Source organism: Panonychus citri, unplaced genomic scaffold (genome assembly GCF_014898815.1).
Source record: "Panonychus citri isolate SS breed McGregor unplaced genomic scaffold, ASM1489881v1 Contig00141, whole genome shotgun sequence".
Classification (NCBI taxonomy): Eukaryota; Metazoa; Arthropoda; class Arachnida; order Trombidiformes; family Tetranychidae; genus Panonychus; species Panonychus citri.
Window position 1 is genome coordinate 2,733,751 of NW_026515546.1, and position 24,812 is coordinate 2,758,562.

Sequence of the window (24,812 nt, forward strand, 5' to 3'; positions counted from 1 at the left end):
ATATTTTTCAACAATTAATCAAACGTTTTATCTTCCCCATGAAAAAGTTTTCATGGTAAATTCAATATAAATACATTCTATTGAATAATTACTGTCAAAATGTTAGAGAAAAATGAAAAGAAAATTTCATCATTAATATAATCATGGAAATTCAGTTGACAAGAGAGAAGAAAAATTCGCAAAACTATTGTAAGAACTTTTTTTTCCTGGGAAAAGGAATGAAAATTCATGACAATTGTTCATATTCTGTATCCACAATTATGATAAAAGAAAATCAATTTATCATATTTTCCATCTTAATCTTCACATTGCATCAGGAAAGAAAAGTTTTTTCGAGTTCTAACCACCACACCTTGATGAGAACATGATAAATATTCAAAGTTTCAAATTCGATAAAAGTTCTGCCAAAGGTAATTAGATATTCCCTGATATTTAAATAGCTCAATAAAAATAATCAGGTTCAGAATGATTCCTAAAATTAACTTATTAAATTTGTGATGAAAAGTTTTCACCATCATAAAGATTGGAAAAGTTTGTCAACTTTTGTTTCTTAAAAAATTGTTTCAAACATAAATCATTGTCTTATCATGACAATTATCATGTACTCTCATTATTATTATCATCATTATCTAAATTGAAACTGAATTATGTTGACAATCATGATCATCTTCATGATAATGATATATTTAAAATCATTGACCATAAGGGTAAATGATTATAATGAACTTTCATGTTGGTTAATATACAATATAAAGATGATGATCAAGATGATGAACTATCTGCAACTGAATTTTCATCAGAACTTTTTTCTACTAGTTTTCTCATTCTCTAAACTTTAATTATACTGATTAGCTCAATTTAATTTAATGAGTTTCATTAAATTACACAAGCAACAGAGTTAAATGTTGCATGAATACACATGGAGACTTTGAATCTATTTCAATCTTTTTCATTTAAATTGTAATCAATTTTAATCATCCAACAGGAATTGCATTTACAAAATGAACCAGATTAGTTAATTGCAAACGCTGATTAAAATTGTAAATCAAATTTTTCCTCAAAGTTAATTACATAAGAATGGGGGGAAGAGAAGCAAAAAAAAGTTCATTTTCTTCAATTTCAGATTAAACTTTGAACTTTTTGCAAAATCGAGGAAATCGAGAAAGAAAAAGAAATAAACTCGAATAAAAGTTCTGAACACTAGTTCGAGGAAAATGTTATATTTCCACAAAGAATACCCTTCATTTGACTATATTTATCTCCAAGGAGAATTCATCTTCTCCTTAAGGTCATATATGAGATTATTTTTTATTCTTTCTCTCTCTCTCTCTCTTTCTTTCTGTCTTCATGATGACCATCATCATTTTCATCTCTTCTCCAGCATTCTCATCATTTTAATGGATGAAACTATTATTCTCAGGGTACTTCTCATCCTGATCTATTTTCATGATATTTTGTCTGTTCAGACAATAATAATTCAAGTAACACTTTATATCTGAGCACACAATATATTTATCATGCACAAATATATATTGTCATCATCACCATCGTCATCATCCTAAATAACATTCATGTTATTTGAATTCTGAATATCATCATCATGAAGAAACTTTTCAGTTCTGAATATCTTGTTCTCTTCCTTATGGTAAAAAGCATAAGGAAAAAGCTTTTTTTTTATATTCTCAACTTATTTTCCACCAGTAATCATTATCATCATCATGGTATTCATACTAAATACCTCATTTTAGTCTTCATATTTTCAAATTTTATAAGAATTCATGATAATCATATTCAACAATTATGATTATCACCTAACCTGAAACTGAATAAATGAATATACACCTTGAATTGATCATCATCATGATAAAGATGATGTTCAATTTTACTCACTTTTCATTTGTAAATATACTTTGAACACCTTTTGGTGTATCAGGAAATTTATCTTCATTTTCATAACCAGAATTGAAAGTTCAACTTTCATCCATGATAAATACTCATGAGTATTACAATTTTTTAAAATTCATCCGAAACATTTTCTAATAGTAACTACAAATATCATCATCATCAATATTGTTATCATTGTAAAATTGTTCACCATGATGAAAAAAAAAATATAAATGCTTTCATTATGATAAAAGTTCATTCAGTTATTTATAAATATGAATTCTGGGTATTCAAGTTTCTGTCTTTCGTTTTTCTGACTTCATCTTTTTTCATCATGATAAAAATAAATGCTAGGAATGAACTAAAGTGGAATTTTCTGAATGGAAAACAAAAAAAAAGAAAACAATAATATTAATATTAATATTGATGATTTGAGAGTTGAGATTGAAAATTCTGGTTCATGTGAAGGAGATTGAAAAGTGTTCAGGCTCAAGATGAAAATCTAAAGAGAGAGAGAGAGAGAGAGGAAAAGAAGGAGAAAGTTATGAAGATGAACCTTTGTGTCTGAATATAAAGGTTATCTCTCTACATGGGAGAAAATAGAGAGAACGATGAAAGATGAAGTTTCCAATTCCGAATCTTTATTTTTCTCTTCCATGTTTATCTTCTTACCTTTTTTCCAATAAAAAGGAATCTGTTGTCAACTGTCTCCTTGATGGATTTTTCATTAAGATAAACAATATATTTATCAACATCACCGGTGGTTTGGTTAAAGGTAAATTTAACTTGACTTCCAATAGGTAATTTATGTCGATTCTTGTTGATATTATCATCAGTCATTATCTCAATTTCAATCCGTTTACCTGCATCAATCGATGATGATGATGACGATGATGAGGTAACATCAAGTTGAGATGATTTATCTGTTATATGTTTACCTGGTCCATAGGTAAAGGTTTCCAATTCAAAGCCATTGATACGTCTCAATAGGAAAATATCAGTTTTTAGAGTCAATGTTGAGACGAGATTGGACATTGTCACGATTACTTTATAATGTCCAGGATGCTTGTAACGATGGGAAAATATTTTCTCTCCATTTGGTAATTCTGACCATTTCTCTGGTATTGTCCAGTCGAGAGTTGACCCATCGCCGAAAAGTATTGAAACACTTCCATTGGTTGGTAATATCATGTCCGAAGTGTTTGACGAAGTTGGATAAGTTAATAGTAAATCAATTGTTCCTTCAAGGAGATAAAAATATTAAGACAATTAGTTAACGATAATTACGATAAAAGTGCCGATTCAATTTTCTTAAATTTCCAAATGACCAAAACAAACTCAATTTTCTCAAACAATCATGTTAACCTTTTCTCTCTGATTAAAATCTAGAAAATTATACAAAAAAAAAGTATCTCCATGGGAGCAAAAACTCAATTTCAATTTCACCATGGTTCTCATCAGATAGATTGAAATTTCAACTCTCTCTCTCTCTCTCTCTCTCAACTGTCTATAATATACACCTTGATATTCAATATACTAATAACTTCATTGAGAAAACCATGTTTGCATGATAACGATAGTAATAAGTATACTAACTGAATAACAAACACTGAATATTAATATTAAATGAACTTTGTCTTCTGGGAGTTTATTTTTTTCTGTGATATCACTTAACCTTTTTTTTTACTTCCATTACCTTACATATATATTCACTATCTTATCAAATTCGTTATAATATCATATTAGATATAACCAGAAATGGTAACGAGCAGATTTCATCATTTACTCTTACTAATGATAATGTTCATCTTTCCTATATATATATATGAATAGAATCAGTAATTATCTTCACAAAGAATGAAGATAATTAAGATTAATTTTAAGGAGATGAAGATGAAACAAACGATACAATTAATAGAAACCAGAGTTTATTGTAAATGAGACTGAAATTGAGATGGAAATTCTGACAAAAATCTCATTTGATTTGCATCTGAACATGATGAATGTTATCAGAACTTTATTATTCTATCTACATTATCACCCTGATTCTTTTATCATGATGAGTATTGTTTACTTTTTAGTAACTGAGTGTATCCAGAATGTTGAGTTTCCGTTCACTTTTTGGGTTCATATGTAAGGTGAAAAAAAAAGATTCAGTTTATCAGCTGAATCATTTTTTTCCCTCGTGTTTATTTTTTGATGATGATGATGATGATCAAGGATGATGAAGATATATATAAAAAAAAGATGATGAGAGACTGAGGAGAAACAGGAAACCGGAAGACAGAAAAAAATAGCAACAACAACAACAATCAAATATAATGTTTATGATGAAGATAAATTGATTACATTGAAATGCTCAATTCTGGTTGAATCAATCGTATCAGGGTATTATCATGATAAGATATTAGATATCATCATGTCGATAGGAAATGATAATTGTTTTCCCTATGTAGTTTTTTTTTTCATCTGCTTTTACAAAAAGGATGAAGACAAGGAAAATGTCATCTCTTATCATCCTCATCTTTATCAGGTACTCAGAAAAAAAATATATTTTTATTTGATTGCTGATGATGACAAAATGTTAACTCAATGATCAATAACAAACAAGACAAATACCTTGAGCATTAATCGTGAGATGAATTTGTAATTTTCATGGAATTGAACAAAATATTATTTATCATCAATTGATCATCATTATCGGCAGAATGAAGATGAGAGAGAGAGAGAGAGAGAAAAGAAATTCAATTCAATGGATATAAAATTCATTGGCAATGAATTAGTTTCCATCGATTCATGAGAGTTCAACTTACAACTTGATGAAATAAAATGGAAGAAATTTTCATCTCCCCAAATATTCAATTCCTGTAGGTTATTATCATCATGGAATTTTCAATCACCATGATTAGTCTTGATAATATATTCATCTGTGAACATGATAATACATCATGTACTTATCATGTTATTATCCTTTTGAGCTTCGTTTCAACAGATTCTTACCCATCCTTTTAATAGTATCACTATTATGTTGAGACTTTCACTAATTGTGACTCGAGGGTTTCACTGTTTCCATCTTCATCATCATCATTTAGCATTAAATGTCTCCCTTTTCTCCCTTTTCTCACTAACTCTCTCATGATCCTTTTTCTAACTCTTTTGGTTATAATCCAATAGAAGCAAAAAATTATGCAAACAACTAACGGGAAGCAGAAATTATCTTGCTCATCTCATCTTCCTCATCATCCCAAGTGCTTTGCATATTCATCTAATTGCTAATAGCGAAAATATTTATCTTCCTTATCGATGAAGATAACGATCAATGCTCAAAATGAATAACATATTCATTGATTTACCATGGAAATTTTTTTCTCCCTCTGTATCAACATTTCCATAAGAATTCATTATCAACATCATCACCATGCAAACATTAAACTGAGTATATTTATTTATTAACAAAGTTATGATGATGATGATTATGATGAAAAAAAAGATCTTCTCCCAATAATAATAACATTTTACTCTTGGAATTTGATAGAAAATTGTTTCAGAGATTATTAAGAAGTGAATTCTAAATCTTGATGAAACCTGAAACTTCAACTGTAATCTGAATAAAAAGACTCATCGACATGATCAATGATCAACCTTGTTAATATCCGAGAAAAATGTTAATAGCTAATTATAATTATTAACTCAATCATCACCATGATGATGAATCATCAGCAGCAGATTGAATGATTCAATTGTTGATGGAATTTATTTAGATAAAAATTCATATGATGCTGATAATAAATGTTCAATATTAACAATGATGAGGAAAAGGAAGAAGAGAAAATTTCATCATGATAACAATCAACTGAGAACAATATAAATGTCAGAATTATTGACAAGTGAGAGAAAAAGTGTCATAATTTTCATGATGAAATATGAATTTTCCATCATCATGTTCCTGAATGGTTCGGATGTGATAACATGATGAAATAAATGGAAAACAAGAGGAACAACAAAAAAAATAAAATCTGAGCAAAAAATAAAGATTATCATGAAAATCTAAATGCAAGAAAAAAGTTCATCTAAATATTACTAATTGTTGACGATCATCAGAATAGAGATAAACTGATTTCATGATGAATCAGAATCGATAATGTTTAGATAACCTTAGATTCAATAGGAAAAGTCAATTGTCTCTGATCAATATTGACTTTGGGTCCTGTTTTTCATGTTGATATTTTCATCATCAGTGGTCACCTTCATGATGATGATGATGATCATCATCATCATGACATATTGATGATGACATGATGACGATGATGCCTGTCAACAGGTAATTATTGAAATTGAATTCTTGCTTTACTGTTTCAGGGTAAAAGTTCAGAATGAGCAAGAAAAAAACTCAATAACTAACAGAAAAGTGTCTACATCTTACCAATGGGTTCTCACGAAACATGCCAAGAATTTCATGAGATTCTGAATCATAAATTCACATGGGAGATAAGTAGAAAAAAATTTTTTTCTCTCACTCTTTCTCTTTATCTTCTCATCCACCGTCATCATTATCATTAACATTATCATTCTGATCAACAAAATGGTTGGCACAAAAAGTAAGTTGATTGACTTGAAAGTAGAAGGAAAAATTTATCTACCTTTTTATTATTATTTTGTATATAGAATCATCATCATGGTATTATCATGATGATTCTGAGCATTGAACATTGAGATTCAGATCGGATCAAGGGAGGAAAGTGATTCCTCTTGATAATAATAATACTAATAATGATAATTGATGGTGATTGTGATGATTATATCTCTATAAGCTAATTGAACAGAAATGAATGAGATAAATGTTTCAAATGGTTCAATGAAAATCAGTTGAAACTGTTGATCAATCATTTAAAACACATTGAGAAAAGCAATCAGGTTGATTATCATTTGATCATATCAATAATTAATCAAATCATCCTGATGTTTCATGGTAAACACAATATTAACTATCATATAATACCTTTGGTAGATAAAAAGTACCCAAGATAATCAAATAATCATGATAATAGAAGTCTAATAATCTTGAAACAATTTAGATGATTGGATATAAGAGTAAAGAAAAAAAGTTCAACGGGAAAACTCAATGAGTAAGAATCAATTGTTTGGAGGTCAGTTAATTGGTTCATATTGGAAATTCAACCAACTCATATTCATGCAAACAATTAACTGGACATTGTCAACGTAACGATTGACCATCGATTGTTTCATCATCTTGTCAACTGGACGATTTCTCATCATAAATCATCAACTATTATCTTTAGGTTATCTCAGTTTATTTATTATTCTGATTATTATTTATCTTTACCATTATCATCATAATAATAACTGGACATTAGCCTTGTCAGGCCAGTTGACCCTCGTAGTTATTATTATTATTATTATGAAAATTGGCTTCATCTGATTGAGAAAATGATAATTTCTGATTTTTTTTTCTCTTCCACGATCAACTTTCAATTCAATATCATATTAATATCATGAACCATCATGAAAGCAATTTTAACCTTCATTGAACATCAATCCACAATTGGAATCAATTTTATCCTAACAATCAAAGTTGTACAAAAATGACCATCAAGTTATATTATCAAAAGGATTATTAGTAATGGTCAAGATAATAATAATAATAAAATTAATAATAATCATGATAAACAATCAGAAAAGTTGATCATAAATTATTAGTTATTGTTATTAATTAGTTTTGATCACTGGGCAGTTATTATTATTATCCTGCTCAGTTGATTTAGTTGTTTATTGCAATGGCTTCATAATTAATTAATGTAATATTATTGACGGTTAATTGTTGTTTCTTGATTGTTGTAATTGTTTTGGATATTGATTTATTTTTGTTATCTGTTAATGAGTGATATCTGATTGCTAATTAATTGTCGTTTTTACTAATAATTCAAATGTCAAAATGATTAATAGTTTGTATTTACGTCTAATGGATTAGATTGTTGATCGATTAGAGACAATTTTTTTTACGATCTGCTCGAAAATTGATCGAAACTATTTCATAAGTTATCTAGAACTTTTCGAACTTTTTTTGAAACTTTTTTTCTGACAACACAACTATCGCCATCTTTTGTAATTTGATTGACTGATGAACGGGAAGAGAAAAGTTTTTGTTCAGGAAGTTATTGGAATCGGGTCAGTTTGAGAGTTCGAAAAGTTTCATTTGGTCATTTTGGTGGGTCAAGATCGAAGTGGACAGAAAGTTAATTTTTCTCACTCACCTGGAAGAAGTTGTGGTGAATTTGATGCTAATTTCCAGTCACTTGTGATCGGATATTGAATTGTAATTGTTTGTCCGGTTGTGTACTTATTTTGAAGGTTCGAAGCGCCGACATTTATACGATAAACACCCGGTGTAGTGTATTCATGAGACTCGAGAAACTTTTGTCCCGTTTTGACGAAATCAACTTTCTTCGTGGTCTTGTAAGTATCACCAAAGTCCCAGGTAAGTTTAACATCCGATCCACCGTTGATACGAATCGTCGCTGATACTTTTTGACCGACCACAGCGTTGGGTGGGACTACTCGAAGTCTTATCTGATCAATTGGTGTTTGTACCGCAATTTTGGCCTCGTAAGTAAAATTTTTCACGTTTTCTAACCAAGGGGAGGTGAGAACTAATTTTACAGTGTAGTTACCGTTATCAGCGTATGGATGTGGTAGGTAAAACTCAGAATTCTCATAAGTTATCACTCGAACTAAAAGTTTTTTACTGTTCATGGGTTTCAATGATTCGTAGCCAATTATTGTTGGTGTTTCACGTTCTAATGGTACTGTAGATGAATAAATAAGGTCAAGGTTTGATGTCGACGATGGTTCAGTCGCTACAAATGCAAGTTTAGCATCAAAAAGTCTAAGAGCGATCAGATCACCAATACGAAAATCTCGAGACTTCGATAAATGGTAATAAAAGTAATTTCGAGTCACTGTAACTTTCACTCGTCGGGCGACCTTGTATTCTGGGAAAAGATCAATATGAGATCGACAGGAATCAGGTGATGGTACCTGAACCGATGGATCTGCGGTCAGTTTCTTCTTGGATGAATCTCCTCCGCCATCGACTTTTGTTCCTGGATCGATGCAGTTTTTATCCCGAAGGCAGAAAACTTTGGGCGGTGAACACGAGACCACTCCCAGAGAACAGGGTGTATTATTACCGCACCAAGGTCGATAAACAATCAACTCTAAGTCTCCGCCGAGTGTTGAATAACCTTCAAGGGCTCGAATGTTGGAATTACTTGAATAAGATTTTGCCGAATCTGATAGAATATACAAGCCATGAGGAGCTTCCTCATATGACATGTTGGCCGAATCAGCGATCAATGGACCAAATGGATTAAATCGAGTATCGGGAATAGTAAATTCAAGAAGCTCCGTTGAATCACCAAAATCAACTGTCGCATTTAAATCTTGTCCTGCAAGAACGGTAACATTACAGCCCGAATCTTCATCTGGTTCAATGACGGGGAAACAATGAAACTCAATATCAATCGATTCCAATCTGTCAACAATTTGAATGACCTTTGAATTGACCACAACCAATCGTTCAGGTTTAGCTGGTTGTCGGGCAAAAAGTTTGACCTTAAAATAACCTGAACCTTCATAGATGTGTGAATATTTTCTTGAACTATTCCATTCAGTTCGAGCTGAGCCATCACCGAAATCAAAGCTAAACTGTACATCAACACCCGTCTTGATGGAGATGGTAAAATTGACCACTTCTTGAGTGTAACCCACCGAAGTCGGGGTAACGTTCATTGTCAGGCCAGTGACGGCGTGAAGAATTTCACCCTTGTAGACTTGAAGGTTACCCTCAACGGAGGTCGAATTACATTCACTTGGTGTTAAGGGAAACAATGATTCCAATGTCGATATCGTTGTCTCATCGGCACACAAACAGTAGACGGAGGATACAACACCCGCCAGTGGGTATTCAGCATCCGCACATAAACCCGAACATCTTTCAGGTCTTAACGGTTTACCGTCGGGTTCAGGTTCGTATTGACCTGGAGTAAAGGTGAACAGCTCAAGGGTCTCATTTGAATAACAGGTCCCATCGGTTAGTCCATTTACTAGAATCGGTGTTAATATAAAAAGGTAAAGAACAGCAATTAAACAAATCAGTCCAACAAATGGTCTAGAAATTAAAGTCATCGCTTAACAATCAACGGCAACTTATTAGCACATCGACAAATCCAATAGCTGATTTAACATCAATTTGATTGTCAATTAGTAGCAAGGGTTAGATTTATGTTACAATTAGCTGATTGTTGTGGGAAAATAAATCGTCAAGTTTTTTTTCTTGTTGATTTGTGGACTTAAATTTAACTGATTACTAGCAAATATTTGGAGTTAGTTGGTTAATTAACTGATTTCTGGTCAATGAGTTTACCATGGTTACCTGAATTAATCTGATGATGAGTTGAATTTTTTGCCTTTCATTGTAAACAAATGTTAATTGTTGTTAGTATTTTATTTCTGGTTTAGTAAACAAAAGGGAGTTAAGGGTTAGTAATATGTATTTGCTTGGATGATTTTAATTGTTGTTAAGGTTAAAGAGGAATAAACAATTTAGTTAAATTACCATATTAGCTTATTATTAATCACTAGAAGTAACAAAAAAAAATCAATGTGATTCTATTTAAATGGTAATATAACAATTAGACCAACCAGTTGAAACGAAATACGTCAAAACGATTCAGATGAATTCATGAAATTATCATGAAAACTGATTTGGAAATGAGATAAAAAAAATGGTCAATCTACCGGTTGATTGGATTTTATAGATGACGATTGACCAATTAGTTGAATTAAACTCTGGTTCCAATGTTTGGGTCAATGTTAACCTTTTCTATGAAGGTGACGTTTTGTATGTCACCTTTATCTCAGATCTGATTAACGAGATTTCCAATTGAATGAAAGGCAAATATTATATAATAGAATCAGGATTAATTGTTGAGAGTTCACTAGAGAATAGACGAAAATTAATCTTTGTTAAGGAACATCGAGAGCAAATTGGTTGAAAGAAACTGATTGTTTGTGATTATTCACTTTCTCTTTTTAAAATAAAACAACAATAAAAATCAGCTAATTGTTTGGTTAACCTTTTGTTTCATTCTATTATTGCTACCATTAGATGGCGATAGTGAGTAGAATGTCATATCTTTGGTTTGGATTCGTTTTCAATCAAAGTTCTGTTCAATAGTGATGAGAATAATGAAATCATGGACACAGTTTATGAACAAGATACATAGATGATCGGTAAACATCGGTAAAAATAGCTGAATAGCCCTGTATAAGAAACTGGATCAGATCAAATGGGAAAGATGGAAACAAATTATCAGGCAAAAGAAAAATGCAAGAGTCAAGCGACAATCTCACTTATAGATTCCAAAAGAGTCTGAATAATCCCATGGTTCTTGAAAATATTCCAAGACAATTAATCTAATAGGAGATCTGATCAAAAGTAAATGTATCGATACAACGATGGATGAAATTCAAATCTCGCGGTTCTTAAACTCGACAGTAGAGACACCTGGTGGTTTTCGAAAACAAAACTGGTTTGTTTTCTTTTGTCTTTCTTTTTTCTCGCACATTTGATTGTTTGCCTTCTGCTCACTGATTGTTTCTTACTCTTGGAAGTTAATTTAACTGTTACTGTTTTTCGGCTTAAATTAGTTCCAATCAATGATTAACTTTGAAAATCTATGATTTACTTAATGATTTAATGTTTCTTGCCTTTAATCAGAACAAATAAATGTTGGTCCAATTTGAATTTGCCCTTAACGATTTGGCTCATCTTTTTCATCTTTAGACTTTTGCTTTTGTGTTTCTTTTGTTCAAATTAATTGTTTTGTTTTGTCTCTCACTTTTTCTTTCTCTGTTGTTGTTTATTTGTATTTATTCAAATTCTCTCTGTGTGTCCATTACTTTATTGTTTTTCTCTTTAATTCTTTTAACTATCCATCACATTATTGCTCATTATTCCTTCAACTTTCTTGTTCACCATCTTGTTGACATATTTTTTCATTGATGAATCAAAGTGACGAAGATGATAAAGTACGTGAAACAAATGACCAGACAGATTCTAGTGCCAATTTGGATCCACGGATCGGTATGAGATTGGAAGATCTTAACAAATGGACGGGTAGAATAAACGCCTTGGAAAAGAGTTTCGAAGAGGCCAATTCCAATTTTCGTTTAATTTTAAGTGAATCAACTGATCGTCTCAAATGTTTAGCCATTAAACTGGGTAAATCAGTTGAAGAGTCAAGGCCTTATTATGAAGCAAAGGAAAAACTGATCGAGGTTCAAGGAAAATGTCAACGAGCAGCGATTAACTATGAAAAAGCCTGTCAAGCCTATCTTGAAGCTAAAGAACGGATTAATTTGGCAGAGAAAAAGTTTCTCACCTCTTCCAGTGATGAATTTGACACTACCTGGCAAGAGATGTTAAACCAAGCCAATATTAAGCTAATGGAAGCAGAGACAATGAAAAAAGAAAGTGAAAGACTTCACCAATTATCAATGAAAGATTTTCATTCGGCTGAAACGATCCTATTTAATTTGAAGAAAAAGTTGAAAACACCATTACATCGATCAAAAGTCTATTTTGATGAAAAGAAAAGGTTAGTAAATATTGTAGAACAATTTAATTCAGTTAACTTACATATTCATCAATTCAATCAATTGATAATATTTTCCAATCAATTCTTTTTCTCAATTGTTACTCTTTTCCAATACCATCAACAGTACCGTTATTTTCACCTCTTTCCCCTCTTGCATCACACTTTCTTTACCTCTCTCTCTCTCTCTCTCTCTCTCTCTCTCTGTTCATGACGATAAGATTCTGGAGAAGAATCAACACTTGATGATTTTTTTTCTCATTATTCATGAAACTTAAGAATCTTTTTCTTCATCATCATCAAGGTCTAAACAATCAAGACCAACTCTTTCTGGGTTGGGTTAACTTTTTTTCATGTCGTTTCCTTGTAATAAGATTTTCCCTTTTAATCTTGCTCATCTTTCTTTGTTTAGAGAAACCAGAAAAATGTTGATTCAGTTGATTACGTTAATTTAAATGGTACAACAATCAACTAAATCTAATTGTAAGATTAACTGATGTTGATGGAAAAAAATTCTCTCTCTCTCTCTCTCTCTCTCTTGACTTGTTGACTTTTCATCTTCCCACAGATTTCAACCAATGTTGATAACATATTGAATTCCTCTAAACCCTTAATGAGTTTTCATGTTGATCCGAATCAGATTAATTCAAGGTTTCAGAATTTTCTTTCTTCATATTGATTACAATCATTTGTATACATTCAATAAGTCACATGTTTGTTTGATAAAAAAGCAACAAACTACATTTACACAATCTCACAATGGATTTCCCTGTGTGTAAACCTAAACCATCATGAAACTTATCATCATCATGATGGTGATTGTTGTTATTAATGGTTAATTGTTGTAGCTACACTCAAATTAAAATACTGTATGTATACATTTCCCGGTTAAATACGGAAGAGTCAACAATCAATAATAGAGTTTTTTTTCTGAACATTTTGATGTAGGCAAATATCATATTGATGTTTCCATCAATTCATTCAACTTATCCTGATGAAGATGATGATGAGCATCATCACCCGTTCAGTTATCATCTTCATCTTTCTCTCAGGTGTAAAAATCGATGAATTATTGAATTAATGATTAATCATTTAAATGAAACCACAAAACTATTACTTAAAGTAAATGAAAGTAACAACTTCCTGATGATTTTGTTTCACATTTACATTCAAATGATACATGAGAAACTTATTAGTATCTGAATGAATCAAATGAATCTCGAGTCAATTCAATTTTTTATTGTGTCATGTTAAATACAAAAACTACAATTAAACATCAACTTGAACGTAATCATTATTATTAACTGTTAATTTGAGTTGATAAAGATGATGATGCTTATGCTAACACAGTTTAACCATGATGATGATGATGATGATGAATGATGAGCATATTTTGTTGTATCAAAAAGTTACATTAATATCATTATAATACCGAAACTGAATCTGAATTGGCAAGATTCTGATTCTGAAGGTTTATTTTGCTTACATTTCTCTCACAATCATTAATTCCAGCAACAATTTGACTCCACTTAATTACAATCAAATGTACTATTTATATTAATTTTCTCTCTTCATTCATTCATCAAATTGATGTCGCCATTTTTATTATCATTATCATTATATTGTAGTTATTACATTAATTATGTTTATAGTATTTATCAAAAATTTACCATTGATTTTGCTTAGGGTTTTACAGTTAATCTTTAAACATTTACACTCTTTCAATCTCTTGTTAATCATCTTTTAGGTTTTAATGATTAACGTAAGTTTAATATAACAACTACCAATCAAATTGCCATTACGAATACACCATCATGAAGGTTAACATGTTGATTACTTACATAATGTCAATGATAAAGTCATCGACATTATGTATTATTTTATCATCATTTTAATCGAACCTGATGATTTATATCACTCATTCTCTTTTTTTTTATTCATCAGATTATTTTCATCCATTAACAAGATGATTATGATTACCTATGAGAGATTATAACTAATCGATTGATTTTTTATTCCAATCACTTGATCGAGTGAGAACTTTTATCGTTAGATTAGCCAATTCTCTCTCTCTCTCTCAGTTAATCTTTCGACCATTAACGAAAATTCAACCTTCGATTACCAAGCAATTAACTTGGCGATTTAAATGAACACAAATGATTCTTACATTTCAACATCTATCATAATCATCATCATGCACCAATCAAATGGAAAATTTTTCTCCATGTGATCAAAGGTTTTTTACATCAATTGGGAAAGAGAAAAGCAAAGCAACAAGAATTAATTATTTATATTTAACAAGCAATTAACTTGATTATCGTATTTGTTACTCTCTTGTTCAATTTGATTACGTTCTTGTTTTCAGATTTACCTGTTTAGTTTCAAGGTGAATCAGTCAACTATTTACAATCGTAAATTTATTTTTTTTTTCTCAATGATTTAATTTATTGATTAGTTTGAAAAAATTTTCTTTTTTTTTCTTTCTGACCATTGATATGAAACTAATTTCGATGACCTTTCATCAATCGTATTAGCGAGGTCACTTAATTAAGTCAAATTTACTAATCAAATGTCTGATTACTTTCTTATCATTTGAACGGCGTTAATTGTATCATATTGATTTCCGGTCAATTAGTTAATTGAAAGATTTACCTTTTCGATTACAATCTAAGTAATCAAGAGAGGATTTAAATTTTTGCTCGATTGCAATTGAAATTTTGTTTACAATCAATCAAACAATAACGATATTGATAATTAGTAAATTGTTGTTACTATTAATAGGTGTTGATGATTGCTAAATCATTTCATTTGATTTGTTTGTATGATTAAAAGTTTGCGAATTAGTTTCTCAATCTTTACCTGATTGTTGATTAACATGATTTACATTTATATTAATTATCATTATGATTATCTGTTTCTTTTACTTTCAAAATTTACCGTTACTTTTACTTTTTCAATTTAAACGCTCTGAGTGTTTCATACAATTCATTAATTTACTGTTAATTGCTATCGTATTGAAACTAATTAAGGGGAGACTCTTTTTTAGTGAATGTATATCTTGAATTTGAAATATTCTGATATATTTATTGTTTCAATAATTATGATAAAATGTAAAAATCTCTCAATGAAATGAGGCCAAAAATCACAATCTTATATTTACCTTTATATTGTTTCCATTATCAGATTGAATCTTTTTTTTTCTGAATAGTTTCCGGTTGACCATTTTTTCCTAATACTTTTTTTTCACTTACTTTTATTCTGAAGACTCGCATCATTCAGCATTTAGTTTACTCGGTCAGCTTTTCCTGTTGTTGTTGTTGTTGCTTCTGTATGGATAATGTGTTTGGTATTAGATACTGATGATGGAGATGCTGTTGATGATGATGATGATGATGAGCTTCATCAAGTTCAGTGCCAAACCCTTTTTTCTTAATGGTTTTCACAACTTATCTTGATAATCACCATCATTACTATTATAACACTTATTTGGAGCCAAAAAACTTGAACTTCAAGAAAATGATTATCTCCGGTTAGTGATGATGATAATCAATCTTTGTTATTATTTTGTTCATCTCTCTCTTTCTCTCTCTCCCTGTTTTTTTTTCATTTCTCATGATGTAATAATATCGTTTCCAGATTGATGAACATGTCAACGTTTTCCTCTATTTTGATGGTTTGAAAGTTTTCTCACTGGGAATCTATTATATTGTGTGTGTGTCTGTTTCTCTCCTTTTCTGATGTGAATTTTGTTTCCCATTCATTTGTCTATTTTTCCATTGAGGAAAAAAAGATGTGATTCTATTTGGCTCTTAGTTTGATAATAATTCTTTTTCTTTTCCATGATATATTTAGATTTCAGAAGAAATTGGTCTCATTGAAAGAAGAAATCGAATCAATCATAAGTCAAATTAACCGCTCAAAGGCTTGTTATGCTGCCACTCTCCGGGAATTGGAGGCCATTTCTGAGGAGATTCATGAGAAGCGTAATTGCTCCCTAATTAAACGTTTGAGGACACAACGAGAACCTGGTGTTGGATCAGATTGTGTACCTGATGGAATGAGTTCCATTGAGATGGTTAATTCCCGATTGTCACAATTGGGTCTCTCATTACCTGAGAATGGAGGATATCCCTCCTCCAAAGAGGAGGATGAAGAAGGAGAAACAGATGAAGAGGATGATGAAGAACTGCCCAGTAGCTGTAAAAGTAGTTCAAGTCTTGCATCTACTTCAACTGATGCCATGATTATCCATCCATCTAATTCTTGCTCTGACATTGATACAATATGTTCAATTAATGAAGAAGACGATCACTTGCAAAGTGAGAAAAGTGATTCAGATTCCATTAATCATCAAGATGATTATGAAATAAGAATACATAAAAATTGGAAACCGGATAATGTAATGGAAACGGATAAAACCATCCACAAGGATATCATTCATGTTAATGTTAATGGGAACGATGATGATGAAAGTCCGTTAACAACAAAGTTAAAAGATCACTTTTTCTGTAATCTAGAAACGAATGGCTTAAGAAATGAATCAACGCCCGATATCCTAAATCACATTAAATCAGCTGATAATAATGCATTTTTCACAAATTTCATGTAAACAACACTTAATGACCAAAGGATCTAATTAACCTGTTCCTCAAACTAATCATGATCACTACCACCAACGCAACAACAACAACAAAACAACAACAATTATCACTTCCTAGATATGAACAGGAAAAAAAGGGCAACAAAGAAAAAGAAACCAACCTTAATTGTTATGAGCTTCGTCTTCCCTAATTATGATTTAAATCATTGTTGATTACCAATTTAGTGGCGCATTTGTTTCATCCAATCAATGAAATCGTCCTTGTTTTTGGTCTGTGACTTTTTCTATGATCATCATTGTTGATTAACTAATTAGTTTCTGTTTCCATCCATGCATTTTAATGATCATCTCAATCACACAAACACACACACACACACATCCAACGACCTTACAATTAACGTCTTTCAAGTGCCAACACAGTAAACAAAACAATACAATCAAGGATCATCTCTGTTTATCATCATCAAGTTTATCCATCATAATTAATCCTTTGCTACTGTTTTCCCCGTCCTTCAACCTGCTTTTGTCTATCTACTTGTTAGACTCATTCATATATTCATCTATTTATCTACAATTTACCTTTAATTATCACCACGATGAACCAATTTAACTGATAATATTTAGAATATTTTTTTTTCTCTCCATTGTTAGTAACTGAGCCTTCCAATACCCTGATGATTTACTAATCACTGCTACTTACATATTCTCTGTTTCTGTCTAATTAATGATGAAAGAAATGAAAAAGTACAACATCTAAATTGTTACAATTCAACTTTCCAACTATTTATCTTGACTAACCGAGTTAGTCGGTAATAACTTTCATTCTGTATTGTACACAAAACTTTTTTTTAGTGACTGTTATTTTTTATATTCATACAAACAAGTCACAAACAAACCCAAATGATATTTTGTCAACTGTAAAGTTTTCCCAATCTTGTGTTTATAATCAGCAACTAATTGTGTCTTCTCATTCACTTATTGTAAACACATAAAAAATTAAGACGAAAAGAATGAAAAAAAAATCGTAATTGTATTTTGATGACAATTTTAACTGATCATTCAAATTGATTGAAAAGTTTATTGAATCAAATCTATTTTATCACAAATTTGTAAAGAAACGAACAAAAAAAATCTCAATCTCATTTTTGTATTTCTCTTTCTTTGTAAATTGTTAACCAATTGAATGGTTAATTAACTCGGATCGATTGTTATTCTCAACCATTAGGATGATCATCATGTTACAATTAACTCTAATAGTTAGGGTATTAATGAGCAGACCCAAAGAGAGACGGGAAAGAAAAACAACTGATTAGGATAATCAATTGATTGTAATTACAAAGTTAACATTTTGGTAGACAATTGATTTGATTGTTGAAAACATATCAAAAGGGAGAAAGGAAAACAAATGACAATTAACGATTCTAATTAAGATTATCTTGGATTAAAGTTAATCAAAGGAAACAAAAGAGACGAGATTAAGATCACTTTTCTATAAATAATTTGATTGTTAATTAACTGGAAACAAATGAAGATGCTTTTTAATTGTGATTAGTTTATTTTGTTTTGCGTTCTCAAACTAAACTAAAGGTTTACAGTTCTGATCAACAATCAACCATTGAAATCAAGGGAAACTTCAGCTTTAAACAACAATTAACCGGTAGTTTTAATAGCTGGATAGTTAATTTACTTTCTAACAGTGGAATTGAAAAGTTAATTGTTGACAATTAACAGAAAAAAAAATGTCTTCATTGAAGGAAATATCGAGTATCAAATTGTTCAATGGTTACCAGAAGCGATACTCACATTACAGTTTCACCAATGATTGGGAGATGAAATTTTCAATCTATTTACCGCCTAAGGCATTGAAAGGTGACCAGTGCCCAGTGATGTTATGGTTAACTGGACGTACCCTTGGTGAATGGGGGTTCACCAATAAATCGGGAATCCAACGATTCGCAGCCAAAGAGGGTATAATTATCGCAGCACCGGAACCAACACCAAGAGGAATTGAGGTTAAAGGTGAAGATGGTGAACTACCTTATGGGTCACAGTTTGGTTACTATGTTGATTCAACGGTTGACCCCTGGTCGAAACATTATCAAATGTATTCTTACATTGTCAATGAATTCTATCAACTATTAACTTCAACCAATTTTCCAGTGAAATCAAATTTAATCGGACTTTCAGGTCATTCGATGGGAGGAACAGCGGCCATACCGATTGCCCTTCGAAATCCTGATAAATTTGTCTCGGTCACCTCAATGTCCGGTGATTATAATCCAATCGCAACTGAAGGTGGTTCCAAAATTTTATCCACTTATTTAGGTGAAAACAAAGATAATTGGGAAAATTATGATTCGACAAAAGTTATCAACAGTTACACTGGACCGGAAAGAACCATTTTCGTCGATTTGGTAAATATCAATTCGAGTGAATGTCGATAACATTTTCTGATCAATTTTAAATTCTATTTATCTTTCTATCTCTAAACAGGGTGGTTCTGATCCGGTTCTCGATGATTTCTCTCAGGCCCCTTTACTTAAGGCCTGCAGGGGAACCAATATCTCACTTGATTACAGGATTCGCCATGGTTATCACCATGCATATGAATTTATTCAAACCTTCATTGAGGATCACTTATTATACCATAAAAAAATTTTCTCCACTTTAATTTAACATCAATTGGACCAATTAACTAATTGTGATAACTAAACAAACCAATAGAAAACATTAGATACAATTATTGGTTTTGATTGTGATTCTGGTAACAATTTAAACGATCCATTGATTAAACAACAAGTAAACAATTATCTTTAATCAATTGCTTTTGTATTCTCATCACAATTAGATAACAATTAAGTTTGATGATCAAAAATATCTTTGCCAACTGATCATTTATTTAGCAATTTTTTTTTTCATTCTGCTTTTCTTATTATATTAAATTGTTAACCTTTACATTAGTGATGATGATTATAATTAAATCGTTAATTATTATAACAATTAAGTGGCACAGTCGATGGAAATTGATAATTTAATTGTTTCATTTTTCCTTGTAGTATTTTGATTAGTTTAATTGTTTGAAAGATTAAAATCAAATCATTTGTATTTGTTTTTTTTTTCCTCCAATTGTTGTCCATTGATTTTCAAACAATCTAATTGGTTTATCTTGTTGTCTTTTCAAAAGTTAATTGTTTTATCACTTTCCAATTAATAAGATTTGATCTGAGGTTAAATGAGTTTGACATATTCAGTATTAAATCATAAATAGTAAATATATATATCGTATATATCTTGTGATTAAAAAGATCAAGAAAATTAAGGTAAGACAGGATTTAGATAGTAAAAAGATTTAACAATTAATGTGTATAAGGTTAATTAGATTTTGTTCATTCATCAACTGAATTGTTAGTTGATTCATGGGAAAAGGTTCATGATAAACAACATGATAAAATGATTTCTCTCTTGGAATGATTTTTTCATTAACTTAACAAAAACATAATAATAATCACATAACATTATTGATAATTAAAGTTAATAACTTTGCTTTTCGGTTTGAGGGATAATAAGATTGGTGATGATTTTTGCTCTTTCCTTTTCTTAATAGAGTCGCTTTTCAAATCTACAAATAGAAAGAGAGAGAGAGAGAAAGAAAAACATTCGATTAGTTATCGATGGATTAATGATAGTTAAGAGATTGAAATCTGATTGATTGATGATGATTGATATTTATAAATAGTTCGACTTACGAGTAAAGTCCATGAACACCACCTTCGACTTGAGCGGATACACTTCGCTTCTCGAATTTAAGTTCCCCTGAGTACATATTTTCTCTGTTTTCAGAAAGAAAAGTTGAAATGATGGTTATTAGTTCATTGATTGATTGATTGGTTTTGTAGAAAATCAACTAATTGTAAATGAAAAATAATTTTTACCTTAAACAATCTAAACTTTTACATCCAATGTCTTGACAACCATATCTGATTCCAGCGATAAGGTAGGGAACATATCGGTGAATTGATCCTTTATCAACGATGGATCCCGTGACTCCCTGAGCAACACGAACTTCATCAACATCACTAATTAGATTTTAAGATTATAAAAGGTAAGAATCATAAAGATAAATTAATTAATATAAATACTAATGAGATAGAGAGAGAGAGGAGATAACAATCGTGGGAGATTGATTTATGATTGGGGATAATGTTGATTAATTTACCCTTGGAAATATCTTTGTCGACTTCCACCTCCATCTTTTGATTCCATTGCATCGATTGAGCCCATTCCTCGATATTTCTTTAGACGAACTCCATTAGAGAAATAGTATTCCCCTGGTGCCTCAGTTGTACCTGCTAACATTGATCCCATCATGACGCAAGATGCCCCTAAGGCTAAAGCTTTAATGATATGTCCAACTGAGGAGATTCCACCATCGGCAATTATGGGTACTCCAAATTTACGAGCGTATTGTGCGACTTTATAAACAGCGGAAGCTTGAGGTCGACCACAAGCGGTCACTTCTTGAGTTGTACAAATTGAACCTGATCCCATACCAACTCGAAGTCCATCAATACCGGCATCGATTAAATTCTTAGCCTGACGCATTGTTACAACTACAATTAAATTAACAACAAACAGATCAATAAATAATAAATCTTTCTTCTTAATCCACAAAGGACAATTAAAAACAATTATCACTGATTATCTTATTGATTATCTTACCATTTCCACCGATAACTTGAAGTTTTGGATAATTTTGCTTGATAAACTCAATCATTTTGAGTTGATAGATTGAATTTCCTTGGGAAGAATCCTTTAATCATCATCGTTATCATCCAAGATTATCGAAGAGGTTTTTGAGAGAAAGAGAGAAACAGATTAAAAGATGAGGTTAGATAATTTTTCAAGTGATAGAATAGAAAAAAAAAGATAAACAATTAACTAATTATGATAACAATTAACCTACAAGAATAACAACATCAACACCAGCCTCATATAACATCTTAAGTCGATTCTTATCATTTTCTCGAGTACCAATAGCAGCACCAACAAGAAGTTGACCATTATCGTCTTTAGATGAAAGTGGATAATCTCGACTTTTCTTTAAATCAGTTCGTGATATAAGCGCAACCAGTTCCCCTTTATCGTTAACTATGGGCAGTTTTCCCTTCTTTGATTGTTGAAGGATCTCATTGGCCTCTTGTAATCTTAATCCACTTGACGATCCTTCGGTAAGAGTAACTAAATCGTTACCTTTGGTCATCACTTTAACCAACGGTGTATCTAAATCATCCTTCTTGATAAAATCGATGTCACGAGAAGTGACAATGCCCAATAATTTACCACCTATTTTACCGGTTTCGGTTATCGGTATACCTGCGAATCCTTTTTGTCGTTTAATATCAACTACATCACGAACAGTATTATTTGGACCCATTACAACGGGATCACGAATGAATCCATGTTTATATTTCTACGGATAAGAATTAAGAATGAAAATTAAATTGTTATCAATCCAAGTAAACTGAATAGAATTGAGATTATCTCTCAATTCATGGAGCTTTCAACTTACTTTTACTTTCTCAACTTCGGCTGTTTGAAATTCTTCGGAACAATTGTGATGAATGATACCGATTCCTCCACAAAGCTGAATGAGTTTAAAATTGAAGTGAACAAAGAAATCAAATTAAATCAACTAACCATCTAAACAACACAATCAACTGATTAAATAAAATCAATTTAGTGATTGTAACTTACAGCCATAGCTATTGCCATCTCAGATTCAGTGACTGTGTCCATTGGAGATGAGACAAGTGGAGCTTGGAGAGTTAATTTTTTGGTCAATTTAGATGTTAATGACTATAATTAAGAGAAGAAACAATTAACAGTAAGATTAATTAGGAAAAAGGTAAAATTGTTATGGTTGAGAAAATAAGCAATTCGTAACTTACAACACTATCCGCTGGAAAATCAATGTAACCCGGAAGAATTAGGATATCACTGATGAAAGAGTGAGATAAAAATTGATTAGCAATTTAGGAAATTAAAGTTAATCATTGGAGGTGCGAGAAAATTAAGAAAACAATTAATCCTTTCTGATTAAGTAGATTATTCAACTCACTTGTAAGTCAATCCATCACCGGCTCCAAATAATTGTTTGGCAGAAAAACCGTCATCAAGATCAATGTCCGACATTTTGAATTATTGGTTAACAGATAATCAGATACACTAATTACGAAGAATGGTTAACAATTAGTAAATTGTGATGGAAATTATAATTTGATTAGAAAATTAGACTAATTGAAAGAGAGAGAGAAAAGGAGAGATTGAGAGAGAGAGAGAGAAGACACGCTGAAGATAAAAAAGAGAATAGAAAATGTAAACAAAAATGGAAACCGATTGATGATTAAGAGCGAAAGGTAATTAATTGTTGATTATTTGATGACCAGATTCACAGTGTTGATTAGATTGAGGTTGGTAACTGGTTTTAAATGTTAGTTTATCATGAAAGAGATTAAAAGATAGAGAGAGAGAGAGAGAGAGAGAAATATGTACACAGGGAAAGAGACACAGAGATTAAGGTAGACAGAGAAAAAAATAGAAAGAGAAAAATAAACAATTCGACAGAAAAATAGAAAGAGAAAATTATTTCATGTTTAACAAAATGGAAAATACAAAGAAAATAATGATGACTAGATGATTAGAATTGATAACCAATGTTGATCAGATATCAAATCACAATCGAAATGTAATAATCACAATCTCTTAATTAAATAACACTAAATAGAAAACAATCTAATCTCAATTATCTTTGATAATTTTTTTCTTCTTCACATTTAAGTTACTCTTTGTATCTTTAGTTTTTTCTTTCCCTCTTTTTTTTCCCTCTCACCTGTTTTTCTTTTAATTTTCAATTCTCTTGATTACTTTTCATCTTATTATCTTAATCTTAATTGTTATTCCATCATCAATTAGGATCATCCAGAGATTATCAATTAAATGATAATCTAGTGAAAGCAAAGTTTCAAAAAACATAATATGAACCGAACAAACAAAAGAAAGAGAAAAAGAAAGTAACTTATTTTTGGAACTCGTTGTTGTTGTTGTTGGTTTTGTTGTTCATCTTCACCACCATCACCACCACCATCGAGATTATCATCATCTGAATGGAGACACAATTTACTAATTTACTAATTGTCATTTGGAAAATTAATTGACTTTCAAGTGAATATTTTGTTCGTATAGTTTGAGAGTGAAAATTGTAGTTGATTGGTTTGAGTTGATTGTTGTTTCATTTTCGATTGATTGTTGGGTTTAATTTTCTTTTCTCGAAAAAAACTCGTTTCTTTTTCTAACATGAGTTGGTATATGTAGAGAGTTAATTGTTGGTGGAAATTAAGATCATACTTCAAAGGATCATTTCTATAGTATGATTGGGACGATTCGTTGACAAAACGAAGTCCAACTCAGCCACAATGAGGATTCATGGAGCTTTTCCCTGAGCGGGAAACCGAAGGTCCAACATTGACCCTGGTCAATTGTTGACTCTCATTGATGACCGTTTCTGTCTGGGGTAACATCCAGTCAGGAGGGGATCAGCTCTATCTGAGTGGTAAACAAATAAATAACAATTCAAAAACAAAAGCACCTTCATT

General features: G+C 31.0%; 4 protein-coding genes and 1 non-coding gene across 5 annotated transcripts in view; 3 read left to right on the top strand and 2 right to left on the bottom strand.

Annotated features, from left to right (window-relative positions):
• The window catches only part of LOC128395259 (uncharacterized), a 34,125-nt gene extending 23,759 nt beyond the window's left edge, over positions 1-10,366 (bottom strand). The window contains 2 exon segments of the mRNA XM_053355663.1: positions 2,557-3,125; positions 8,157-10,366. Coding sequence (XP_053211638.1) covers positions 2,557-3,125; positions 8,157-10,089 — 2,502 coding nt within the window. The 5' untranslated portion in view covers positions 10,090-10,366.
• A 1,156-nt stretch (positions 10,367-11,522) lies between these two features.
• On the top strand, positions 11,523-18,297 carry LOC128395674 (SH3 domain-binding protein 5-like). Its single transcript, XM_053356135.1, has 2 exons — positions 11,523-12,563; positions 16,413-18,297. Exons 1-2 carry the CDS (start codon positions 11,968-11,970, stop codon positions 17,167-17,169), a joined length of 1,353 nt encoding a protein of 450 aa, XP_053212110.1. The 5' UTR covers positions 11,523-11,967; the 3' UTR covers positions 17,170-18,297.
• A 148-nt stretch (positions 18,298-18,445) lies between these two features.
• On the top strand, positions 18,446-20,279 carry LOC128395675 (S-formylglutathione hydrolase-like). The gene is made up of 2 exons (XM_053356136.1): positions 18,446-19,574; positions 19,654-20,279. The coding sequence occupies exons 1-2, from the start codon at positions 18,900-18,902 to the stop codon at positions 19,834-19,836; spliced, it is 858 nt and encodes a 285-aa protein (XP_053212111.1). The 5' UTR covers positions 18,446-18,899; the 3' UTR covers positions 19,837-20,279.
• LOC128395673 (inosine-5'-monophosphate dehydrogenase 1b-like) lies at positions 20,038-23,754 on the bottom strand. The gene is made up of 10 exons (XM_053356134.1): positions 23,279-23,754; positions 23,109-23,157; positions 22,915-23,016; positions 22,730-22,804; positions 22,124-22,630; positions 21,880-21,970; positions 21,377-21,770; positions 21,093-21,236; positions 20,907-20,990; positions 20,038-20,779 (listed from the first exon to the last, which is right to left on the bottom strand). Exons 1-10 carry the CDS (start codon positions 23,350-23,352, stop codon positions 20,758-20,760), a joined length of 1,542 nt encoding a protein of 513 aa, XP_053212109.1. The 5' UTR covers positions 23,353-23,754; the 3' UTR covers positions 20,038-20,757.
• Positions 23,755-24,554: 800 nt separating this feature from the next.
• LOC128395858 (small nucleolar RNA U3) lies at positions 24,555-24,771 on the top strand. Its single transcript, XR_008326735.1, has one exon. It is a non-coding gene; the product is annotated as a small nucleolar RNA U3 (small nucleolar RNA).
• The last annotated feature ends 41 nt before the right edge of the window (positions 24,772-24,812 follow it).